At 52.6% G+C, this 24,081-nt stretch overlaps 1 protein-coding gene and 2 long non-coding RNA genes across 10 annotated transcripts in view; 2 read left to right on the top strand and 1 right to left on the bottom strand.

The window, feature by feature from the left end:
- The window catches only part of MIDEAS (mitotic deacetylase associated SANT domain protein), a 69,319-nt gene that overhangs the window by 7,722 nt on the left and 37,516 nt on the right, over nucleotides 1-24,081 (bottom strand). For 5 of the 8 annotated variants that reach the window (XM_086319784.1, XM_086319789.1, XM_086319783.1 and 2 more), the window contains exons 2-6: nucleotides 9,062-10,747; nucleotides 7,577-7,873; nucleotides 2,691-3,036; nucleotides 669-735; nucleotides 60-202 (exon numbers count right to left, since the gene is read on the bottom strand). In XM_086319784.1, coding sequence (XP_086175910.1) covers nucleotides 60-202; nucleotides 669-735; nucleotides 2,691-3,036; nucleotides 7,577-7,873; nucleotides 9,062-10,507 — 2,299 coding nt within the window. In that variant the 5' untranslated portion in view covers nucleotides 10,508-10,747. Of the gene's footprint in view, nucleotides 1-59; nucleotides 203-668; nucleotides 736-2,690; nucleotides 3,037-7,576; nucleotides 7,874-8,233; nucleotides 8,385-9,061; nucleotides 10,748-22,415; nucleotides 22,691-24,081 lie in introns of those variants that run through there. The other 3 variants (XM_086319786.1, XM_086319785.1, XM_086319791.1) reach the window with 2 other exon arrangements.
- LOC147364035 (uncharacterized) lies at nucleotides 1,754-3,244 on the top strand. Its single transcript, XR_015134027.1, has 2 exons — nucleotides 1,754-1,930; nucleotides 3,036-3,244. It is a non-coding gene; the product is annotated as an uncharacterized LOC147364035 (long non-coding RNA).
- On the top strand, nucleotides 7,855-8,862 carry LOC147364034 (uncharacterized). Its single transcript, XR_015134025.1, has 2 exons — nucleotides 7,855-7,919; nucleotides 8,723-8,862. It is a non-coding gene; the product is annotated as an uncharacterized LOC147364034 (long non-coding RNA).

Raw genomic sequence — 24,081 nt, 5'->3', positions numbered from 1 at the left:
GAGCAGAGCCGGATGGGATTGGGGCCTACCCCACCCATGGCCCAATCGTGCCTGCTCACCTTGCCTCTGCTTCTCCCGGCTGCTCTCCAGGACCTCCCATGGCTGCCACACCAAGTCAGCCTTGTGGGGGTCTGCAGCAGCCAGGGCACGGTCCCTCATCGAGGGGATTTCCGCTTGGAACCGGGAGCCCACATTGATCCGTCTGCAGGGGTAGAAAGGACAGGGAGTGAGGTCTCACTGTGTGGGGATGGGGAACCCGACTTTCTCCCTGGGGAATGGCGAAGGGGTCGGGGGTGGGGAGTGGCTGAGCACGGCAAGGCTTCAGCTGGGTATGAGAGAATCCAGCTTCTGTGAGGACAGCCTAGCAAGCAGCACCTGGTGCTGCCAGAAAGGCAAGGCCCAGAAGTTGCAAAGAGGAGAAGCTCCAGGTTTACAGCCAAGGAAAGAGCTGCTTGGACAGCCTTTCTGATTTTCTTCGGAGGCAAATTCAAACTGGGCTGGTCCCTTTGCCTTCCCTGTGACTTCCACACGGAAGCTGGGGTGGGAGGGGGCGGTCAGTGAAGACCCTCAGCACACAGAACCCTCCTCTTCCTTGCGGGCCTGCCTGTGTGCACTGGGCCCCAGCTGGCCACCCTCACCCCCTGGGCCAGAGGCTGGGCTGCACTTACGGCTCGATGCTCACTGGGGTGGCCTCCCCCATCACAGAAAGCACAGGCGGGGTGACTTCGGCGCTATCTATGGGACAAAAGGTAGGTTAGGAGACAGCACCCTCCTCCCTAGAACACGGCCACCCTCCCCAATCTGGGGTGGCTGCTCTATATGCACAGGAGCCACAGCGGTGACTCAGAGGTTCACGCTGGGCAATCAGGCACCCTGAGTCCTGGCTCTGCAGACTGCAACTGTGACAACTAGCTGTGACTTTTACCAAATACGTGGGTCCCTCCCTGTTCACACCTGCTACAAGGGGCTATTACTACCTATCTCCCTAAGATGATGTCAGGGTTCAATGAAATCATGCACAAAGCCCAGGCCTCAATCAATACTAGCTACTGTTATTACTACTACTACCAGTCACACTACTAGAGCTGCCCCGGGAGCTCCCACACGACAGCATCAAGTCCAACGTACAACTACGGTTGCTCTAGTACAAGAGGCAGACACTTCCGCTACAGGAGCGAGTTGGTGAAGGAGACCGCTGTTTCGTAATTATCGCTTCACTTCCTGGCCAGGTTCTCTGCCTCAGTTTCTCCGAGCTAATCTTATTGCCCTATGCGATCAAGACACTCCCCCTTGCCTTCACAAACAAAATCTGCTGACTCCTCTCTGCAACCTGAGAGGAAATCTCAACTCCTCAGCTCAAGCGTCTAAGGCAGTTCCCCTGCCAACTCTGCCTCCCACCACAGCCTTGCCTGGACCGTCCATCCCTCGTGGCCCCTCACGCTCCCTGCACGTTCCACCTCCCAGCCTTTGCACCTCTCCTTTCGTCAGCCCAGTGCGCCCTCCCCACCCGCTTCCTAGTTCAAGTTCAGCTCTAGCCCCACCCTCTCTTCAGTAAATGCTTTCCTCACCACCAGGGCTAGCAGCCTCTGCAGGCTCCCAAGCTTAAGGTCCGCTTCACTCACTGACCACTGATTCCCACCCTGCCTGGACGCTTGCTTCCCTGTCTCCCAGGCCTCCATGTCAACTCCCCAGTGACCCAGCACTCTCTCTGAACACACCACAGCGTCCTCCATGTTACTTGGTGCCCTCACAGGATCCGCTTCAGGCTTTACATTTAAGTGCAAGAAAAATACTCATGGATGGACAGGACCTCTTCTCTGTCGCCAAGCTGGTCTCTACAGTGACTTTCTCCTTGCACCACCGAGGCAGGGAGAGAAGCTTCCAAGCTTCCAGTTAAAAGTGGAAGAGCCAAAGGCGCATCAGCTCAGGGGTGAGTCATTTCTCACCCAGACACCAGGGGGCACTAGAGAGCCATGTCATGATGAGGTCAGGGTCAGAGGTTAATGCAGTGACTCACCCCTGTCCTATCTCTGGATAGGTTTACTTTTTCTTAATCCTCTCTATCACCCTGATAGGATTATCCCCTTTTTCCAGGGGAAATGTTGTGGAGTGGACAACATTTTTTTAGCTATTCACCACCTAGGCCAGCCAAAATGTCTGCTCTGGGCCAAAATGACTGTTGAAGAGACCCGGGAGACAGAATCTGCCACATAATATTAAGAACGAATGTGACACATCAGAGACGATGTGAAGTGCTTTACGTGTCTTAATGCATCTGAACCTCACCACAACCCTCTGAGGCAAGCTATCAGGCTAAACCATAGGAAACTGCTGTTTGTGATTCTAAAAATAGCTGAATACATATTGGCATTTCATCATTAACCAAATACTACAAACGTCCTCACTTAAATACAGAAGAAACTGAGACCCACGGAGTTCAAATGCCTTCCACAGGGGATGTAACAGTATATGGTGGAATTGGGGTTTAAGCCTACCCCTACGTGTACTTGTACCAGGACAACCTCCTTCTCTCTCTCAGAAGACAGACAGCAGAGCCCCTTTCCCCACAGCATTCCGGCTCAGTCCCCAGCAGCCCTAAGCCCAAGTCTTCCCTGTCCACCGCCCTCCTCCCCTCCACGCTGCCTTCCCCCGACGGCTGCCAGGGGTGGGGTTGGCGGGGTATCACTCACTAGACCGGAGCAGGGTGCGATGGGCACTCTTTGGCGTGATGGGAGGAGGGGCTGGGATGCTGCTGGTCGACATGATGGCATTGAAATAGAGTCCGGAGCCTTCCCGCACGGGGCTGAGGATGGGGGGTGGTGTGTAGGGGGGCAGCTCAAAGCTCCGCTCGGACGGGTGGTCGGCGAGGCGGACAGGGGAGCGCAGGTGGCTCTGGTAGGGGGTGATGTTGGAGTAGACGGGAGGGGCGATGAAAGTGCCCGCCTTAGTGGGGATGATCAGGGGCTCAGGTCTCGGCCGCTGCTTTGGTTTCCGCACTGAAGGCTCCCCCTCCAACTTAACGTTCATGTCCTCAGGCTGGAGAAGGAAACAGAACCAAGATGGCTCAGCGCCCCGCATCCTGGGAACACTGACGTCTTGACCACTGCTTGCCAGTCTCACCTCCGGAACTCAGTCTGCCTACCACACCTTTGTGGCCAAGGCAAGCCTGAGACAGGGTGCAGGGGTCAGCACATTGTCAAGGGCTAAATAGTAAATATTTTAGGCTTTGTGGGCCACATACACACATTCGTCGATGCACAGTCTTCAGTCTTCTCCTGACCCCACCCCTACCCCCGCTCTTTTTAAATAATCCTTTGAAAAGTGTAAAAACCAGTCTTAGGGCTGGATTTAGCACACAGGCCACAGTTGCCAACACCTGTTGTGAAGTATGCTACAGGGCAGGGAGCTACTGTGGTTTAGGGCCCAGGCACTGAGACTGGATCACTTGAACTGGGAGCTACTTCCTTTCCTTACCACTTAAAATTACTTAACTCTGTGCATTCTCGTTTTTAACATGGGGATAACAAATACCTACCCAATGGGGTAGCTAAGAGGACTAAATGAATCAATACATGGGATCATTGAGAACAGCACCTGGTACATAGTAGCTAATCAGTACTGGCTGCTATCACTACTTAAACCCCAAGCTCTACATTAGATGGAGGCCCGTATCATGTGCCAAGACCCAAGCTGGGCATGTGCCCACATAGTGAACAGGACAGCCATGTCCTTGAAGAACTTTGACTTTCATAGTCTTAGTCCTACGATCACAGGCTAGCCTACCTGTGCTGTCAAAAGTTAGCCCTCTTGGCTGACACTTCTGCCTGTTTGGTACCCCTCATGGGCCTCCACACAGAATAGAGGGCAGGGCTGTACAGGAATACAGGCCTCTCTTCCCTGCATCCCTACCCTCTCAAGAGAGAATGAAGTCCGACAGGAGTGAGCAAGCGACCTTGATCACTTCCCTGGGTGCACAGGTGAGACTGGCCACACCGACTGAGTGGGCCCAGGAACCACAGGCTTTCTGCCCCTTCCAGCAGAGGGCCCTGAGTCCCCATGAGGTCTTGGCCTTGTCTTTTAGCCATTTGCACCCTCTCTGCTGTTCCACAGACTAGGAAGAAATGACACTGTTCATTTCCCCCCTACTTAGGGATACAATATTGAGTACACAGAAAGAAAAAAAAAATGCAGTAGAGCCCAAAGCCCCCAAACTTGCTAGACAAGAAATCCAACATAAACTCAGTTAGCACTAATGTTTTGTGATTTTATAAGGAAAATGGATTTAAACTATTCTATTAATAAATTATCTGACTGCATTTTTCATATTGATTTTTTCAGTGTGATAATGATGTTATGGAAGGAAGGAAAGAAACAAAACAAAAGAATTCTTATGTATAATATGATGTACTTCAGATACAAAAACAAAGTATTTATGGTTAGAATAATGTGATGTTTGGGATTTGCTTCAAAAAAAAAAAAATCCAGTGGCAGGAAGAAGTGGAAGTACAAATGAAAGAAGATTGGTTGCATCTTGAAAAATGTAAAAGAGGGTGATGGGTAGATATTAGGATTCATTATACCACTCTAATTTTTGCACATGATCCAAAAGGTCCATAAAGAGAGACAGACAGACCTCCCCAAGAGCTTGGTATAGACAGAGTCCTCAGGCAGGATATAAGAGATCCAAATTCCAGGGCTAACTCTGCCACTACTTGGCTATATGATCTTAGGTAAGCTCCCGGCCTTTTGGGGACCTATTTCCTCATCTACGAAATGGGCATGTTGAACAGTGTAGTTGCTTAGGCTCTGTCCTGCCATCCTCAGGACAAGCTGCCCAGGCCTCCAGCCTCCACCACAAGCTTTCCCCTAACCAGAGAACAAGATTCCAAAGAGCAGAGACTATGCTGCTGATGAAAATCTTGGAGCTGTCTTTTGTGTTACAGACACTAGGCATGCAGGCCAACTCTCCAGCTGAGAATGACTAAAAAATCCAGATTCAATACAAAGCCACATTTCTGTGGGTATCAAGAGAGCGAAGGAGTTGGCAAAGAATTAAAGTGTCAAGGTCCAGGGGAAAGAGGAAAGCCAAAAAGGTAAGTCCAGCATTTGGAATTGTGTTTTCCTGAGATAGATGCTGTTATGGAAGAGACAACTGAGAGGCTGAAAAACTGAGCAGAGCTTTTAATAAATTCAAGGATCCATCAGAATAAAAACTGGAGTTTAGAGCTTGCCAAAGAAGGAGGACCTGGTAAACCTGTAGGCTTTCAGCTTGGGACTCCAAAGGGCAACATCCTTGGAATAAAAGTGAATCAGAAATAGACTAGTTCTCAAATGGAATAATGCCTAGCTTCAAATTATCTGATTACGTTAAAGCAATCCACGATTGCTTGTGCTCTTTGCTACCTGTCAGATGCAAAGACAGATCCTCTCCAGGAGAGGAGAACATCATCCAGAGTCTTTATTTATCTCAACAGCTTTTTATATATAATGTCTTACATTCAATTAAAAATAACCATATATACAAGAGAGCAAGAAGGGGTTTAAAAACAAGAAATAGCAGATAATAGACATAGATCCACAGGGATCTCATTAATGGAGCTATCAGATATAAACTTTAAGAAAACTATGCTTGGGAATTCCCTAGTGGTTCAGTGGCTAGGACTCAGCACTTTCACTGCTGGGGCCCAGGTCAATCTCTGGTCAAGGAACTAAGATCCCATAAGCCACGCAGTGCACTGCACCCCCCCCCCAAAAAAAAAGAGGAGAAAAGAAACACATGCTTAAGTTATGCAATAGACTAAAAGGCATGGTTGAGAGTCTCATCAAAGAACTAGAAACTCTAAAAATGAACCAAATGAAAATTCAATAACTGAAAACTAAAAACAAGAGTGCAATGAATGGGCTTAACAACATATACATATCTAAAGAGAGAATGGGTGGACTGAAACATAGGTCAGACTAAGCAAAAAAAATAACAGAAAACTTGGACACTGAATGATAGACAAAATATGGGATACAGTGAAAAATTCTAACAAAATGTGTAACTGAAGTCCCATAGGAGAGGAGAGAGAAAATGGAGCAGAAGAAACATTCAAGAAGCACTCTAAACAGGATAAATACAAAGAGAATAATATTTAGGTATTACAGCAAAACTGCTGAAAACCAATGACCAAAAAAAAAAAATCTTAAAGCAACAGGGATAAAAAGATACTTTACATCCAAAGGAGCAACAATAGGGGTTAGAGTGACTTCTCAACACTGTGACTACAATAGAAGCCTGAAAACAACGGAATGACATCTCTAAAATGCTAAAAAACCCACCAAAAACCCACCAACACAGACTTCTCTACCCAGCAAAGTTACTTTTCAAAAATGAACATGAAATAAAAACATTTTCAGAAAATCAAAGACTAGTAAGATTTATTACTAACAGACTCACACTAAAGGAAATACTAAGGGATGTTCTTCAAACAGCATATAAATGATTTGAGATGGAAACTTGGAGATACAAAAAATAAAAAACAACAAAACAATCTACATATATGAAGAAATCTAAAATAAACATCGGAGAAGGCAATGGCAACCCACTCTAGTACTCTTGCCTGGAAAATCCCACGGATGGAGGGGCCTGGTGGGCTGCAGTCCATGGGATCACTAGGGGTCTGACATGACTGAGCGACTTCACTTTCACTTTTCACTTTCATGTCTTGGAGAAGGAAATGGCAACCCACTCCAGTGTTCTTGCCTGGAGAATCCCAGGGACAGGGGAGCCTGGTGGGCTGCCGTCTATGAGGTCGCACAGAGGGGGTGGGGTGTGGCTGGAGAAAGAAAATGTACCTAGCAGATTTAAACTGAAGTTTATCAGTAGTTACATTAAATGTAAACCATATCAATGCTCTAACAAAAAGGCAAGATTGTCAGAACAGATAATAACAAATCTTAATTGCATGCCACTTGAAAGATACACCTTAAATAGAATGATATGGAAAGGCCAACAGTAAAAAGAAAAAGTACAGATCCCATTCTCCCACCCACATTAACCAAAAGAAAGTGAAGTACCTGACACAGCGAACTTCAAAAGGCAAAAAAACTACTAAAGATAAAACATTTCATGGTAGTTTCTATGCCAGTTCTAAATGAGCATGCAACAAACACTGCATCAAAATGTATAAAGCAAGTACTGACAAAACTAAGAAACAGACAAAACCTCAATCTTCGGGGGAGGTTGCAACACACATATTTGCACTGACAGAACAAGTAAACATTTCTAGGTCCCAGCGCTCAGCACAGGGCCTGACCCATATAAGAGGCCCAATCAAAATTTGTTGATCTGAAATAAAAGACTCACACACCCTGGATTTTCCTAAACAGTCCACATTTCAAGTATAAAACTGTTTCTTTGTCCTCTCTAAGTGCCATTTGTCCAAAGGTTCCGTTTGGAAAATATAAATAATATCTCCACGGGGGCTTGAATCCCTCCTATACTGCCATGGTCTGCTTTTTCCCATATAATGTCACTATTAAGGCATCAGGAGCACTCAGGTACGGAGCTGTTTGCACGGGGCACCTCTCATACCTGAGCTGGGGCATCAGTCCCAGGGATACGGGTGGACCGCCGGCGGGTGACAATGACTGACGGCTTGTGTTCAGCAGGGTGCTGCTCGGGACCCTTTCCATCCTCATCAACACCTCCAGCTTGAGCTGCCTCAGTTGGGTCCACTGCCCGCACAGGCACAGACACTGGGATGATGAGGGGTACCATCCCGCTGTCCTCTCGTGCTCGCTTGGCTGAGGCAGGCTCAGAAAACTCCACCCCACACTTGGTAGTTGAAGCCAACACACTTTTTCTCTTCTCCTCAGAGCCACTGGCATCCTGGAGAAGGGGAGCGAGAGGAAATGAAAACGCAGATGGTTAGAAGGTAAGTCCTGATCTGCTGGTCTGGGACCCCTAGTCCCATTGGACTCAGGCTCAAACACCTAGGATGGTTCTCAATGGTCCATGGCAACGTGGCCTTTCCCTGACCACCTTTCCCCCATCATATTCCCAAATATTCTCCATAACCTCCCTTTTGCCAAGTTCTCCCATTTTGGCCTGAAGCAGGAGTCCCCAGATGGCCATCTCAGGCCACAAATGGCTCACAGACATGTTTTGTTTGGCCTAGACAGTGAGTGGCATGTGAAATAGCATCTGCATACTTAAAACATATCTCTGAAAAGAAAATAAGCAAGGAACCTCTGGCAAAGTACGGGTGGTTTTCATTATCTATTTCCCCACTGGCAGCTGGCTGAAGTCAATGCTACAGCCTCCTATACAAAAGTCGGGCTATACATATTTTGGGGATTGAGACCTCTTGTGAAGGAAGGGGCAAACAGTGGCTTTGGAGTCAGATACTAGCTTCTATCGTACCTTTATGACCCTGGGAAATCCCAGCTGGGCTTTAGGTTCTTTAGCAATAAAATGGGGTAAATGCCAGCATCCCAGCATCCCTCCCATAAGGTTTGATGAGAAACTACTGTGATCAGGGATAAGAAACTCCGAGTACAACACAGGTGCTCAAATTCTATTCATTCTTCTTCCCTGTTTAGACTGTCTTTTCTTTCAAATCAACCTTCTTGCAAGATAATTAACGTGCAACAAATTGCACCTGTTTTTAATTATAGTTTGATGCAGTTTGATAAGTATAACCCCCTGTGTAACCATGCCCACATTCTTGTCTTTTAGCATACTGGATCTGGAAATGGTTTCACCTCCCCCTACTCCCAACAATGCAAGACCCAAATGAAGAAGGCAACCAACCGCAAGGGGCACTGCATTGCCCTGCCTGCAAGCCTGCATGTGAATAAAACCCGTCTTCCCGTCAAGTATGGATACACCTACATATCCATAGAGACTCTTTGCATGCGGGAAGTTCAAAACTCTCCGAAATAGATGGGTTCTTTCATCTCCTTCAATGAAGGAAGAACACTGACCTTGTGGACCTGGAGTCCCTTGCTCTCCCCTGGCCCTAGACACGGCTCACCCTGCCCTCTGCTGGGTCTGCCCGCAGCCCCTGCGACTCACCTTTGTGTTCTGCAGCGAGGCCAGCTCCACTGCCTTCTGGGCCAGGGTCAGCAAATTGGCCTCCTGGGATGCCCGGCGCCGCCGTCGGGTGCTCTGGATCACCCCACCCCGTAGCACCTGCCCACAGTCCCCTGTGCCCACCGCCCGCATGCCCTCCTCACCACCCATGGCGGGAGTCTCCCGCTCCCGACCATTGGGTGCCAGTCTCTCCCCGTCAGACAGGAACTGCGACTCCCTCAGCTCCAGCGGGAACCCCAGAGCTTCAGGATGGGGCTGCCCCAGCGGGCCGGGTGGCGGCTGCTGCGGGACCCAGTGATGTAGGAACAGGTTGCTGGCGGGCTCCTGCCCGGGCTGGGTGCCGGCCCCATCCAGGGCGGTGGAAGGCAAGACGCCCTCCTTAGAGAGGCGGCGGGAACGGCGGGGGAAGGCGATCTGGGCCTGAGGTAGCACAGGCTGCGGGGCTGACTCCTGCAGGAGGGCCTTGCGCAGTTCCGGGTTCATGTCAGGGTTGGGGGGGAAATGGTAGGGTGCCATGCTGTGGTGGGCCAGGTGGGACTGCCCCAGTGGCCCGGCCGGCTGCAGGCCAAAGTCCTGGGGCTGCTGAGAGGGTGTTGGCTGCTGCATGGAGTAAAAGTTCTCCAAGAGCTGTATCTGGGGCAGGGCCGCCTGCTGCTGCTGCTGCTGCTGCTGCTTCTGGGGCGGGAAGGCCGTGACGGGGTTAGGGGGCGGCGGGCCCTGCCGGAAGACCTGCCGGTTCACCTGGTGGCCGAACGCCTGCCGGAAGGACTCCAGAGGCAGCGTCTGGTTTGGGGGCTTCTTGGCCATGTGGAAAGAGTTAAGGGGCGCCTGGGACCGCCCCACCTCCAGCTGCACCTTGGGCGGCACCATGGGCCGCACAGCGTTTCCGTAGCGGTCCAGTTGCGGCCCCCCCACCTTCTCTAGCTTCAGAGGCTCCGGGTGGTTGTAGTAGGTAGCGACCCCCATGCCAGGATGAGAGCTCCCCTTGGGTCCGCTGTAGAGGGGCAGGCTGTGGCGGTTCCACGTCGAGTTGGGTGGAGGCTGGCCTGGCTGCTGCTGCCAGCCGCTGTCGCTGACACCCCCGCCCCCTCCCCGCTCCGGGCCCCGCCCTGGAGCCATCACAGAGTTGGGCCACTTGACCGAGCCCACCTGCTGGGACAGCATGGTCCGCTCAGACCCGTACACCACAGAGTTGAGTAGGGCCAGGCTGTTGGAAGGGGGCAGTTCCACCGGCTGGGAGTGGGGAGCAGCCCCTGCTGAACCCTCGTGGGCAAAGTAAGGCTCCTCTTTCACTCTGGACTGTGGAGGGGCCGGGGGCTGCTGGGGGGCTTGCAGGGGCTGAGGCTGCTCCTTGGGAGCTGGTTCTTGGTCCCCAAAGAGGCAACGCTTCCGCTTGTTCTGAGCCTTGGGCTGGGCCTGGAGGTTCATGGTGTGGCCAACAGGGGCCCCGGCAGTGAGACCTACTTCACCAGTCGCCCATCCCCTGGGGGATGGTCCTGCTGGAAGCCCGGCCCTAATCCAGCAGCCAGAGCGGGGACCAGCGGAAATGCTGGATGATGCAGTCAGGCACAGGGAGAAAGAACAGCGGGCTCTTCCTTCCTTTCTGCGGAGAGGCTCTCGGGCTCCTCTACTCGTCCTGGGTCATGATGCTCCGCAGGGCCCTGGAGCCTGCAGACAGAAGAACAGCAACAATGTCAGCTGCAGCCTCCCAAGGATGCCCCCAGAGGTCTGTACGCGTGTGAGGGGAGGGCCTTGAGGGTCCTGCAGTTCCACTGCCTCCTGGGGACAAGCTCAAGGCCACAGACTGACCATGGTGAGGCAGCAGCTAGGGCCTTGGGGGAGCTACCAGGAGGCAGCAACATCTCCCAGGGTGCTCTGGGACTCTCGCCTAGTCCCACCACCTCGCCCTACTGGTTAGCGTTCAAGACGGCTCATTTGGTTGTGTAACTTCCAAACTTGGCACAAAGGCACCTGCCAAGGGGGCAAGCTGGGGCTGAGATCCAGCCCGAGCCCCTGCAGTCAAGTTGGGATCAGGGGTGACAAAGGCCATATGGGGTTCCCTTCTCCTCTGAAGCCAGGCCTCAACCCACTGGGCAGCCAAGCAGGTCCTCTCACATCTCGGTCCAGGCAGTGGCCTCCCCAACAGAGCCAGCGGGAGTTTTTTTCAGCCATTGCCTCCTCTGACACTCCATGCACATCTCAGACAGGAAATGGAAAAAACAGCAGCCGCTCCCAACTGTGCAGCTACAGGGTCGGGAGCCCCATCAGGCCCTTGCAGAGTTGAGGCCCAAAGGGTAGGCTGCCGTCCTCTGCATATAGGTGAGGCCCCAGAAGGGTGTGTGTGCAGTCCTAACCCCACCCCTGGGAGGAGCTGCTGGGTGGGACTGTGGCAGCCACAGTCTTCCCCAAAGGAGCACGGAACCTGTTTTGCAACCTGGGCTGGCAGGAGACAGGATGCAGCCCAGTAGCTGGTCAGTCCCCGCCCACCCTCTTCCACCGCCAAAGAGCTCCTGGCATCTTGAGCAAAGAACAGCATAGCTGTGATACTGAGGGGAGGCGGATTTCTAGAACACAAGTCCTGAAGGCTTCTCCCTGACAAGGCATGACCAACGTGCTCACAGTGTTCCTATGTTTGCTTTGTAACTTGATTTAAAATCAACAATAGCATCGAAACATGTATAATATCCTATATGAAATGAATCGCCAGCCCAGGTTCGATGCATGATACAGGATGCTTGGGGCTGGTGCACTGGGATGACCTAGAGGGATGGTATGGGGCGGGAGGTGAGAGGGGGATTCAGGATGGGGAACACATGTACACCCGTGGCAGACTCATATTGATGTATGGCAAAACCAATACAATATTGTAAAGTAAAAAAATAAAAGCAACAACAAACAACCCAGGTCATTCTTTTTATCCTGCTACTGAAGAGAAGGCATCCAGACCAGTATTTCATAATTTAGGTATGTTTTTATTACTTGCATGCAAGTTATAACTTACACCTAGACTGTGCATGTATTTTTGAAGGCTTTTTCTTTCTTCGGAGAGGGTTGGTTTCTTTTTTTTTGTTTTGTTTTGTTTGCCTCTCTGGGAAGTTGGTGAGGGTGAGAGCTACATGGCCCACCTCTTGCCCACGCTAAGATTTAGATCCAGAGTCACCCAAGTCTAGAAGAATCGGAAGGGGAGGGAGCTCGGGAAGCACCGCCCCCCCCCCAGCCCCGCCCCCGCCATGATACATCTGCAGGTCCTGGCTGACCTCGGCATCAGAACCTAGACGCCCCAGGTCACCGTGAGCAGCCTGGGGAGTTCTCAGGAAACCAGCCGAGGGGCGCAGAGGCGGGCTGGCTGGGGTAGGGGCAGGCTCCGGTGTGAAGCCCTGGCTACACCCAGCGATGGCCCGGGCCGCGGGGAGGCGGCAGTGCTATCGCTCCTCTGCAGGCTTCCGCAGCTCCCTTCCCCTCCCAGAGCGGCTGTGACTCACTCCAGCCCCCCTGCTGCCTTTCACTTTCACCCAGCACCCAGAAGGGGAGGAACTTCCTCCTCCATTTCCTTCCCCAGCTCCCGGCCCTCCTGTGAGTGAGAGCGGCTCTCCAAGCGGCATCCCCTTTGTCTCGCCTGTGGAAGCTGGGGGAGGGCAAGAATCACCCAGGCGCCCCCTCATCCACCCCCTGCCACACCCCGGGAGGATTTGGGAGGCAGAGAGCACCGAGGCCACAGAAACCACCTTCTAAACAAATCCTTTTCCCTTGCTTTTAAACTGTCACGCCCTGACAGCCAAGCCAACACACGGAGCAAAGAGAGAGAGACCCAAAGTCAGCCCCCAGACCAAAAACAAGCCTGGGCGCCAGGGTGAAGCTGCAGGGTGGGACTGTCCCGGCCACAGGAGTTGGCTCTGCCTCTCCAATCAGAATGAAGCACTACAAGACAGAGGAAGGAAGGACGTGTGTGTGTGTGTGTGTGTGTGCGTGCGTGTGCGTGTGTGTCTAAGGGGGGGTACGAGGGGGAGTTAGCAGGTCCACGTACAAGACAGAGGAAGGAAGGACATGCTGTGTGTGTGCGCGCGCATGTGTGTGCGTGTAGGTGTGAGTGTGTGTAAGGAGGGGTACGAGGGGGAGTTGGCAGGTCCACGTACAAGACAGAGGAAGGAAGGACATGCTGTGTGTGTGCGCGCGCATGTGTGTGCGTGTAGGTGTGAGTGTGTGTAAGGAGGGGTACGAGGGGGAGTTGGCAGGTCCACGTACAAGACAGAGGAAGGAAGGACATGCTGTGTGTGTGCGCGCGCATGTGTGTGCGTGTAGGTGTGAGTGTGTGTAAGGGGGGGTACGAGGAGGAGTTGGCAGGTCCCCGTGCCTCCAGGGAGCAGGGAGCCTCCCCTCCCCTGACAGAGCAGACACACAACACCCCCCACCCCATCCCAGCCCTTCGGCCTGGTGAGCCGCAGCACAGGCTTGGGGCCTGGAGGAAGGGAAAGCCCACGTGGCCCATGGGCCCGGGTGCACGTGCGAGTGTGTGCCTGATGGAGGTGCCCAAGCACCGCCGCTCAGTGCAGAGGGGTTGGAATTGGGGCTGGGGAGGTCAGGGTGGAGTCTGAGAAAGGGCATCCGAGGCAGGGCTGCTTCTGCCCCAGTCCCACGCTGGCTCAGCCGCAGCTGTTTGGTCAGGCCTGGTCTGCCGCCCACCCCTTACCCTGCCCATCAGGGAGGGCCTTGGCTCCTCACACCACCGCAGGTTTCCAAAGCTGCTGGGCCAGGGACTGGTTGAGAAAAAAAATCAAAGGGGCCAATCTGGGGAGGCTGAAGCTTCTGCAGAGGCCTCCCTGTCACCCCCCCCCCACACACACACACTGGAACGCTGCTAATAATGCTAAGAGCACAGATACCCAAGCCTGCGACCCTCAAAAGATTATTGTCTGGGGGGATGGGGAATAGAGTGGAAGCCTGGAGGTAGGAGGGGAAGACACACCAAGACAGGAAGGCAAGGAGAAGTAGCAGTGGCAGCAATAGTCAGTATTTATAATAAGAACGAGAGTGCACCGTGCCAGGCAGATCCTAAGTACTCTGCACATGTTTAATTCCCACAACAGCTTTATAAAGCAGCATGAAGCCAAAGCATGAAGCACTGTTATTTAAACTCTATTTTACAGGTGAGTTAGGCTCTGAAGGGCTAAATAACTTGCCAAAGGTCACATGGTAATGATCCTGCAGAGCCAGGGCTTGAACTCCAAGACCAAACTCTCATTCCTCATTCCTAAGACATACCACTGGGCTTCCCTCATAACAGTTGGTAAATCATCTGCCTGCAATGCAGGAGAGCTGGGTTCAATTCCTGGGTCGGGAAGATCCCCTGGAGAAGGAAGTGGCAACCCACTCCAATATTATTGCCTGGAGAATTCCATGGACAGAGAGGAGTCTGGCAGGCTACAGCCCGTGGGATGGCAAGAGTCGATCCCAAGAGTCACACGACTTAGTGACTAAACCACCACCACCAAGGCATGCTGCTAAGACACTGGGACCCTCTCTGCATACCACCCTCCCAGAGCACAGCAAGAATTGTCTGGATACGGATCTCCCTCCTCACTGGTGCTGGGAAGCCCCTTAACTGAACAGCTGCCGGGTAAATCTCTCCTATTTTGCCCTAGTACAGCTGAGGCCCTCAGACCTGTAGGCAGAGAAGGAAGAGGGGTGGAGGGGCCCACACCACAGAGGCGCCAGCAGCCGTGGGAGGTCCACTCACAGGGAGGACCTGAGACTGCGCTGGTCACTTCCACCTCAGTCTCAGAGTTGGACCCTCCAGCCCCTGCAAGCCCACCCCTGCCTCAGTTCTGGGGGCTGCTGGTGGGGCTTCCAGCTCTGAGCCCACTCATACCTCACAGCCTGCAGCTCTGCCCAGGCCCAAGCCACATCCTCCCTTTTCCTGTGCCCCAGCCCTCCTCCTCTGTCCCTCCGGTGGAAGTCAGCCTGGCCTTCCTCACAGTGAGGGAGAGGTAGGAAGCCATCCTTTCTGAAGGTTCCCAGCCGATGCAACCCTGAGGTTGCAGGGAACAGGGTATAAGGAGGAACTCCTGCAGGCAGCTCGCCCTTGGGACCAGCTGCAGGGCCTCTGACAAACGGATGCAGAAACACGGCAAAAGGAAACCCACAGACATCATGGGGCCCCAGACACTCACACCCACTCTATCAGTCTGTTTGACTGTCTGCCAAGGCTCTATGCACTCTTGCCTTCCTCCAGGAGCCTCGCTGCTGCAACCCGTCCCTGACCACACCACAGACAGCCCTGGGCAGAAGACACAGCCAGCATCTGATCTCAACAGCCAGGGACGTCTGGGGCTTTCAGGAGGACCTACAGTGAGAAACACTTTCTCTCTACAGAGGAAAGCAGTGTGCACGAAGAAAAGAAAACAGCGCTGAACCTACACGTGTTCTGCAGACACGTGACGGAAGGTGCCCAAAAGTCTCTTGGGTGTTCTGCGCTGGTGGTGACACCATGCCCTCCAAGGACGGCAACTCGAACACACACTGCTACCCACGTGCCATCAGCGGCCCAGCTGCATGTGGACATTGACTGGGAGAGGCCAGTGAGCCCTCAATGGCCATGGGGCTAGGCCATGGCCACTAAGGGGACAACCCTCAAGCTTGGGGAATTCGGTGCAGTCATCCGAGAGACGAGACTGCTATGAGTCAAGGTTATAGAGACTAGGAAAGGGGTGCCCAGCCCAGTCCCAGTGGCCTCGGGGCCTCAGCTCTGGCCTGGGGATGATGGAAGGATTCCTCCACCCCAGGATGCTAATGCTCCAAGTTCCTGCTCTTACCTCCGCCACCCCTGGCCCCACAAACTCAGCACCAGGAAGAAGGGGAGTCAGAGCTCATGCGTCTCCAGTGTGAGGCAAACAGACCTAAATACGGCACCCAACAAGGACCCAGATCCCTAGGCCAGCCATCTCCATATCTAGCTATCTTAGGACAAAGTCTAAACTCCCTACCCGGCCCACAAGTCCCTGCAGACTTGGGCTTCTGCCATTTGTGTCAACACTTCATGCTGGAGCCATCATTCAGAGCGGCTCCTGCTCCAAAACGCCATTCCCGCTTTGTTCCAGGTCTCTGACCAGGCGTTTCCCCTGCCCAGTACACCTTTCCACCCTTTTCATCTGACCAAATCCTGCTCATCCTGCAGATCCGATAGACACTGCTTCCTCTGGGAAGTCTTCACTCATCCCAAGTCGGAGCCAGGGACTATACTCTGAGCCCATAATACCTCCTAAATGCCATGGCTGGGCTCAGCCCACTGAATTCCAGATGCCTATTTCTTTGTTCCCCAGCAGACAACAAGCTCCAGGGGGCCAGAGTCAACAGATCATTGTACCTTGGTTCTCGGCTTGTACCTGCCTCTTAGGTTGCTCATTCAAGACTGCGCCCAAAGTGAGTCAGAGCCCTGCCTGGGCAGGGCCACTGTTCATGCCTGTGTGTCCACCCTGGGCTCCTGCCCAGCTCTGAGTTCCGGTCCCTCTCCCTGATGTACATCAGAGCTCCTGAGCACATCACCCTGCGATGAAGTGAAGTCCAGCCTTGTAACTCCATCAGTGGCCCCAGACCCCATCCACTAAGCTGAACACAAATCCTTTTCCAACTGTGGGCCCCTAAGCTACTTGTCCCCTATCACTCACTGCCCCACATGCAGGTCAGGACGACTGAGAAAGTGCTAGCCCCCCACTGTTGTCCCCTGGCCCATTCTTTTTTCCTGCAAGGCTTCCCACTCCTGCCTAGACCAAGGCCAGGGACATGAGCCTGTGGATCCGTTTACCTCATGCCCTGACATGGCTGGGCAGAGCCAACATGTCTGGCTACAATGCCCAGGGCAGTGACGAGAGGCCCTTTCCAGAGGAGCCTGGCATGGCCCAGCTGGCCCTCCAGCCCAGGCTCATATCCTGAAAAGTTCTCGCTCAGATATTCTGGGCCCATTGGCTGCAGGCAGACGGGGCAAATGGCCCACAGCTGCCATCTTGGGCCAGCTAGAGTTGCCCAGGCCCTAGGTAGACCTTGCCTCTGGGCACAGTGTAATCATTTGCAGTGCTGTGTGCCCCTCTCTAACTGGAAGTTCACACCCAGGCTGAAGGGCCCCATTTTTCCAAGCCACTGGACACACAAGTCCTGTTCTCAGGAGGCATGCAAAACCAATAAGGAAGGAGACACCAGCCACAGAGATGAGGACCTGCCTCCCACAAGTGTCAGTTCCCCTGAGGGTGTGAGAGAGCAGACCCATGATCTGCCTGTTCCCAGCCCAGAGAGAGTCCTCGGATTATCACTTCTCCAGACTGAACCTCAGCCTTGAAATGCAGAGGTCAGGCTGTCAGGCCAGGGTGTCATGAGTCCCAGGGGTCCCAGCTGTGAAGGACAGGCTCAGAGGCTTGGCCAGGGTTCGAGCTGCCTGCAGTTTGAGCTTGGACTGTAACAATGCCAACACGGAGATGCTTTTAAAGGGATACAAGTGAGAGGAAATTCTCTGCCATAGGAGGCACCCACTATGGGGCTTCATTCAGGCATCTCCCTTTATCATCCCCTCCCCTACTGCCCCTACAAATACCCCCAGGATATCTGAGAAAGTCAGGACACCCAGATCGTTTTACAGCAGGGAAGCTGAGGCAGAGAGAAAACTTCGAGGTCGAGGCAGAGCCTGGAAAGGACTGAGTTCCTGGTCCAGCTTTTGTCCACACTCGGGGGGGATTGGCCTGCTTTCCTCCTGGGCAAGGGCCACCGAGGACCACAGGCAGCTCAGGAAATCCCCTTCTACAGCACTCAGGACTTCCGGGGGGGAGGGGGAAAGTAGAAGCTGGCAGGCTTGGGCTGTCTCCAGAAGAGACAAAGCAAGTGTCCCTGCGGCCAGCCCTTCAGCGACTCTGGAGAGGGCTTCATGGGGACTTCACAACTGTCTCTAGGCCCTACAGCGTTCACGCCACCAGAGGCTGCTCCAGCTCCACCCTCCCCTTCTGGAAGGGCCTGGCTCCTCTTCTGGAAGGGCCTGGCTTGCTGGCAGGTCTAGGGCAGGGCTCCCTGGAGTCTGTGCCTGAGCCCCAGTGCCAGATTCTGCCCCAGACTAACATACAGAGAAGCCACTCACAGGGACCTCCCTCATCGTGGCCCTGCCCTGCCTGCTCCCCTTCTCTCTCATACACACACCCTTCTGTAGCCCTGCAGGTTTGCCCACGGTCCCTTCATCCACTCAACAAGCATTTGGTGAAAATTGGCTATAAGCCAGGCTCTGAGGAGACACAGGAGATGAGGTACAGTCCCTACCCACACAGAGCTACCAGTCCAGTGCGGGAGAAGAACAGAAACACAAATATATTATAATGCAAGGTAGCCCATCCTGCAGCTCGAGATACATGCAGAGAACAGGTGACTCTGGGAAGAATTCCCTGACTTTGAACCTTGGCTGGAGCACTTCGCTCTGCCTGGAAGACCTGCTGCCACTCTGACAACCTGCCTCCCTTCAAAGCCTACCTCCTCCAGGCAGCCCTCCAGCACACACTGTTCGCACCCTTTCTGAATCTGCATGCTTTTACTCGGTGTTAACCACGTGTCCACAAGGCTTCTTCAGTTCCCTTCTGTTTCTGCAGCAAGGCGGGGAGAAGCAGGGCCTGGAGGCAACGTGGCCCAATGGAGAGGAAACAGTGAACTGGTTGTCAGGCAACCATGTCTGGTCTAGAACCCACCACTCATTGGTTTCTTCTGCCTTTGAGGAATTTAGGAGCAAGGGAGAGGGGGACCAAGGCCTGTATCCAGGAATCACTTTTGTGACAAGCAACTGCCACAATACAGAGTAGCCACTAGCTCTGCTCATGTGTCCAATGAGTGTGAGTATTGCTTACTTGTACAACCACTTATTCCCACCTGAGAAAGGAGGAAAGGTTAGCTCTGAAAAGTAACTTCTACCAGGTCACAGCCTGAGGTCCCAAGGGAAGAGCCAGGATTCTAACCCAAGCCTGCCATCAGGTCTCTATCACACTCTGCTGCCTGTCAGTGCTGAGCAGTGGTTCTCAAACCCACCCTGAGAGATTGGTTCACGGGTCTGGTAACGGGGTACAGGCTCCAGGTGGGGAAATCTGCAGTGCTTCCTAAGCAGCCCAGGGGCTGCCTGGGTGCTGGAGCAGAGGAAAGAATAGAGGTCAGATCCTGGCCCGGGGCAGTTTCCAAGGACCTACTGCGTCTCACTCCCCTGGGAGCCACCAGCCAGATCACCATACCCTGCCCAGGAGGCATGAGGGGTCCCAGGAGCCCTAGGGCTGACTGTGGCTCTTACAGGGCCTAAGCCCCACCTGAGCTTTTACTACCAGGCAGACACTGTGCTGAGCACACCGCAGGCAACATCTTATTTAACCCTTACTCTTCTTTGTCCCATTTTACAGGTCTGGAATGATATCTATTTAACACAAAAGAAAATATTAATATAGTAATAGAGGAACAAAAAAAAAAAGACATCAGACACAGTAATCACACAGCAAAAATGGCAGACATATAATCCAATCTTTTCAATAATTATTTTTAAGGTAAACAGATTAAACACCCCAATTAAAAGGCACAGGTTGGGGAAACAGATTAAAAACAAAACAAAACCATGATCCAACTGTTAACAAGAGCCACACACTTTATATTCAAAGACACACATAGGTTGAAAGTAAAAGGAGGGGAAAAAAAGTATACCGTGCTAACAGTAACCAAAAGAGAGCTGGAATGGTTCAGCTAATATCAGACAAAATAGACTTTAAGACAAAAACTCTTAGAGACAAAGGAGGATGTTTCATAATGGTAAAAGTGTCTATTCATCAACAGGATATTATAAACGTATTTGTACCTAACAACAGAGCCCCCAAAACACATGAATCAAAAACTTTCAAAACTGAATGGGAAAACAGACAATTCAACAATAATATCTGAAGCCTTCACTTTCAAGAGTGGATAGAACAATTAAACAAAAGATCAACAAGGAAACGGAAGACTTGAACACTATAAAGCAAACAGACCTAACAGATATCCATAGAACATTTCACCCAACAACAGGAGAATACACATTCTTCTCGAGGGGACACAGAATATTCTCCTGGAAGGATCATAAATTAGGCCATGAAACAAGCCTCAGTAAACCTGAAAGCGCTGAAGTCATACAAAGTGTGTTCTCCAATTGAAATGAGATAAAATCAGAAACCAAAAATAGAAGGAAATTTGGGGAATTTACAGGAAATGAAGCTTAGAAGTAACTTGTCAAGTTCTCACAGCTCAGAAAGGCCATTCCCTTACTGAGACCATGTTCCCCACACCTTCTGCACAGCCCTAGGAAGCCACACATCTCAGACTTTTGCAAATGCTTGGGTAGTCCCTCTCCCAGCCACCACCCCAGACACACACTGAAACTGACCCCAGCCCCAGGCCTGATCCCAGAATCAAACAAGCTGGGGAGAGACAGCCCTTTAGGGCTATCACAGCTTGTTAACCAGCCCTGCTTCTCCCTGGGAAAATGGTCACAAGCAAATATTTCACTCCCCCAGCCAATCTACCGAATGTCCAAAAGGCAGATGTTTCCCCCAAAGAAGGAAGCTAACATTTACCGAGGACTTCCCCCATGCCAGGCAGTTGACATATCCTAATCTACAAACACAATCTCCCTACCCAGGCATCTCCTCACTGTCCCCATGCTACAGAAGAAAACTGAGGCTCTGTTATTAAGGTGGCAGAAGCAAGATTCAAAATCTTGTCGTCTGCCTTTAAAGTACCTGGTCTTTTATCATAATTCCACGAAAAAGTCTCAAATTATGTTGTGGGAAGTTAGGAGAGCCCATAGTGCTTTGAGGTGGGAGGACTATGGGGATGAGTTGGGAGCTGCAGAGTCAGCAGGATCACCCTCTGGAATAAGGATCTCCACAACACATGGAGAAAGACGGCTTGTGCCTCTCTTCAGAGCCAACCACCAAAGCAGAGCAACAGCTGGAGAAGCTAAACAGATTTCAAATCTCAAGGGATGTCACAGTTCACTCAATTCAATTCCACAAAGAGCCCAGAGAAGGAAAGAAACTTGCCTGCAGATACACAGCCAGGAGCAAGAATCAAGGATGCCAATAACAATACTTCATGCCACCATTTAGGAGGCCCCACCTTTTGGCAAGATACGAGGCAGGGCTTGGAGCCCAACATCGCAAAAATAAGGTTTCTATTTCACCATCATCACTACCTCTGACATTTCTAGAGGGCACTACTGTGTGACAAGGATGGTGCTGAGCACCCTACACCAGGATCCCGTTAAATCCTCAAGATAAGGTGGGTATGACGACACTCTCCCTTCTCAGAGAGGCACTCGAAGAGTTGAGGTCATGGCAGTACAGAGGCCACGCCAGGACTGGAACCCAGAGCCCCATCTGCAGGGCCGCAGGCTCAGTCTCCTGCTGGGGTGCACCTCAGGCTCTGTGGGATGGATGGCAGCAGCCTCTGGGCTGTTTCCATCTTCTCCCTGGCTTCAGCTGGCCTGAAAAGCACTGTCATGTCCTGGAAGCGTGGCTGGTCAGGAAAGGTGAGTGAGCCAGGCCTGGGAGGCCAGTGGCTTTTGAAGATGAAGACGCTACTACTACTGGTGATCACCATCACTGGGCCAACTTGTAAAGCTCAACATCTTCAGTTTAAGAGGAAGCCACATCCCTCCCACACGCTCCAGCCCCACACCCACGGTCGGCCAACAGCTCTTTAAAAATAAAGCCGTGACTTGCCTCAAATCCCCATGAGGGCTTGGGGTTCCTGCCCCCTCCCCCTGGCACCCTGAAATCTGGGTCAAGTCAGTCCATGCTTGGGTTCCTTACTAGTGCCAATGGCCCCCACCCAGGAGCCGAGCATCAGCCCCAGCACCTCTCTGCATGGGACTCTCAGAAGGGTTTCTTCGCAAGAAATGAAATCTCCAAATAAAGGTTGTTCACCATGCATCCTGAGTAAAGGACACAGATGCTCAAGGCCACCCCAAAAACCATTGGTCTGAATCTTGATTTCATGGCTGATGGGATTGAAATCCTGAGAGGTAACATGACTTGGCCAAGAACACACGGTCAGGGTCTCCAGGGGATGTTCTCAGACTCCGCGCTCTCTCAGACCTGCCACTGCAGCCTCTCCATTTTGGGAGGAAGGGGAGGCGGGTGTCTAGGTGTGTGTCTTATCAGCTCTGGCTCTCCCGCCTGGCCCACCCTAGAAGGAACCAACACCTACCTGATGGCCTGGGGGCAGGGAGGAAAGGGAGTTTTTTTTTTTTTGTAGGGGGCACCCTGCTGGTTTGGAGGATAAGAATGGGGACAATACGGCTCTCCAATACCTGTCAGTGATCAAGAAGCACAAAACCTTGCTGCCAGCAAGCATGTGGGCTCTCAGCACGGCTGCCTGGGGCCTCCCAGGTGGGCTGCGGAGCGGGCACAGTGCCAGCCGCCTGCCTCACTCGTCCAGCCGTCCAGTCAGTGCCACGGCCTTTCTCAGGTCCCGGTCAAGATGCAGGGCCTCTGCCAAAAGCTCACACATTCCTTGCGTTTCTCCGGGTCTCTGAGCAGCTGCTGCAGGCCCTTTTCTCCTGTGTTGATTTATTCTTTATTGTTCCTGAAATACACCCAGAGGCTTTTGGCACCCAGCACAGGCACAGCATCCAGCCCAAGCCCCAAGTACACACCAACCGGGCTCTCTGGGACCTGGGCCAAGTCAGTTGGAAGGATGGGCCCTGGGGTCACACCCAGTAGCCAGGAAGGGAGGCCCAAGATCCCACCTAACCGCAGCCTGTGGCCCCAGAGCTGTTCTCAGGACAAACAGTGGCTGGGATATTTGGGGAGGAGGAGATGCTTGGAAGGTCTCTGGGAGGCCTAAACTTACTTGCCACTCCTCTCATGCATGAGTGACTTCCCAGCAATCCACCACTGCACACCCCACCCCCCCAACACACACACACACACACAGCTGACCCCTATGTATCTATCGACCTCCGCAGCAGGGCCTGGTGGCTCAGGCTGGGCTTCTGGCTGGCCTGTAAATTTTGGAGAGAAAGGCCTCAGAGGGGTCTTCCCCACCCTTCCCTGCCCAAAATATTTCCCCTATCAGCCAGTCTAATGGTGCCTGAACTCCTACCATCAACACTTCATTCCAAGGGTCAAAGCATTGTTCCCTGTGCACGTGAGAACAGCCTGGAGAGGTATGGGAGCTGCCTGATAAAAAGACAGGGCTGTGGGGTCAAACAGAAGGTGTCCCGGCTTCTCCAATCACTTGCCTCTCTGTGGGCCTCAGTTTCCCTACCAGTAAGTGGGCATAATATCTTTACCACGTATTACTGCAGGATTAAATGAGGGTTATACGTATATATATATATGTATGTGTATATATGAAGTGTCTGGCACAAAGTAAGAGCTCAATAAGTATGATTTCATTCGCCCTTGCTGGGCAGGGGCAGATCATTCATGATTCATCTTCAACACCTGGAGGGCAACAAAATGGCCTGACCCTTCCAGTTCCCCAGTCAGCTGAGAGCAGGACTGGCCAGACAGGAAGAAGACGGGGGACCAGGAGTCCTGGCAACAGCACTGGGCCCTGCAGGCATCTGGCCCAGGGCCCCAGGGGCCCAGGAGGAGCACTCAGCACAGGCCTCCCCAGATGTCCCCAGCTGTGTCAACAGGGCCTGCAGGGACACGGTGGGACAAGAGCCCCTGGATGAAACCTGGCAGGGCTTCCAAGCACGTAATGGTGCCTCCACTCTCCTGGGCTCCCTCTCAAAGCAATAAAAGGGAAAGTGCAATCACTTGAGGGAGTCTTGTGGCTGGGGTGCTGGGGTGGGGGGGGGGTGCTGCACTCAGCCACAGATAGTCTGGGCAGGGATACCGGAGGCCCTGGGGCCTGCAGGGAGCAAGGAGGCCTGCCCCGAGGCCACCACAGTGAGTGTCCCACAAGTAGAAGTGCCCGCCTGGTTATTTTTGGCAGCTCTTCTGCCCAAAGCCAGCAAGGAAAGG

The sequence above is a fragment of the Bos grunniens genome, chromosome 10 (assembly GCF_055505025.1).
Source record: "Bos grunniens cultivar Pamir isolate PY7600 chromosome 10, Bosgru_T2T1.0, whole genome shotgun sequence".
Classification (NCBI taxonomy): domain Eukaryota; kingdom Metazoa; phylum Chordata; class Mammalia; order Artiodactyla; family Bovidae; genus Bos; species Bos grunniens.
Note: the sequence above shows the minus strand (reverse complement) of the source record. Positions and strands in the feature narration are given on the sequence as shown.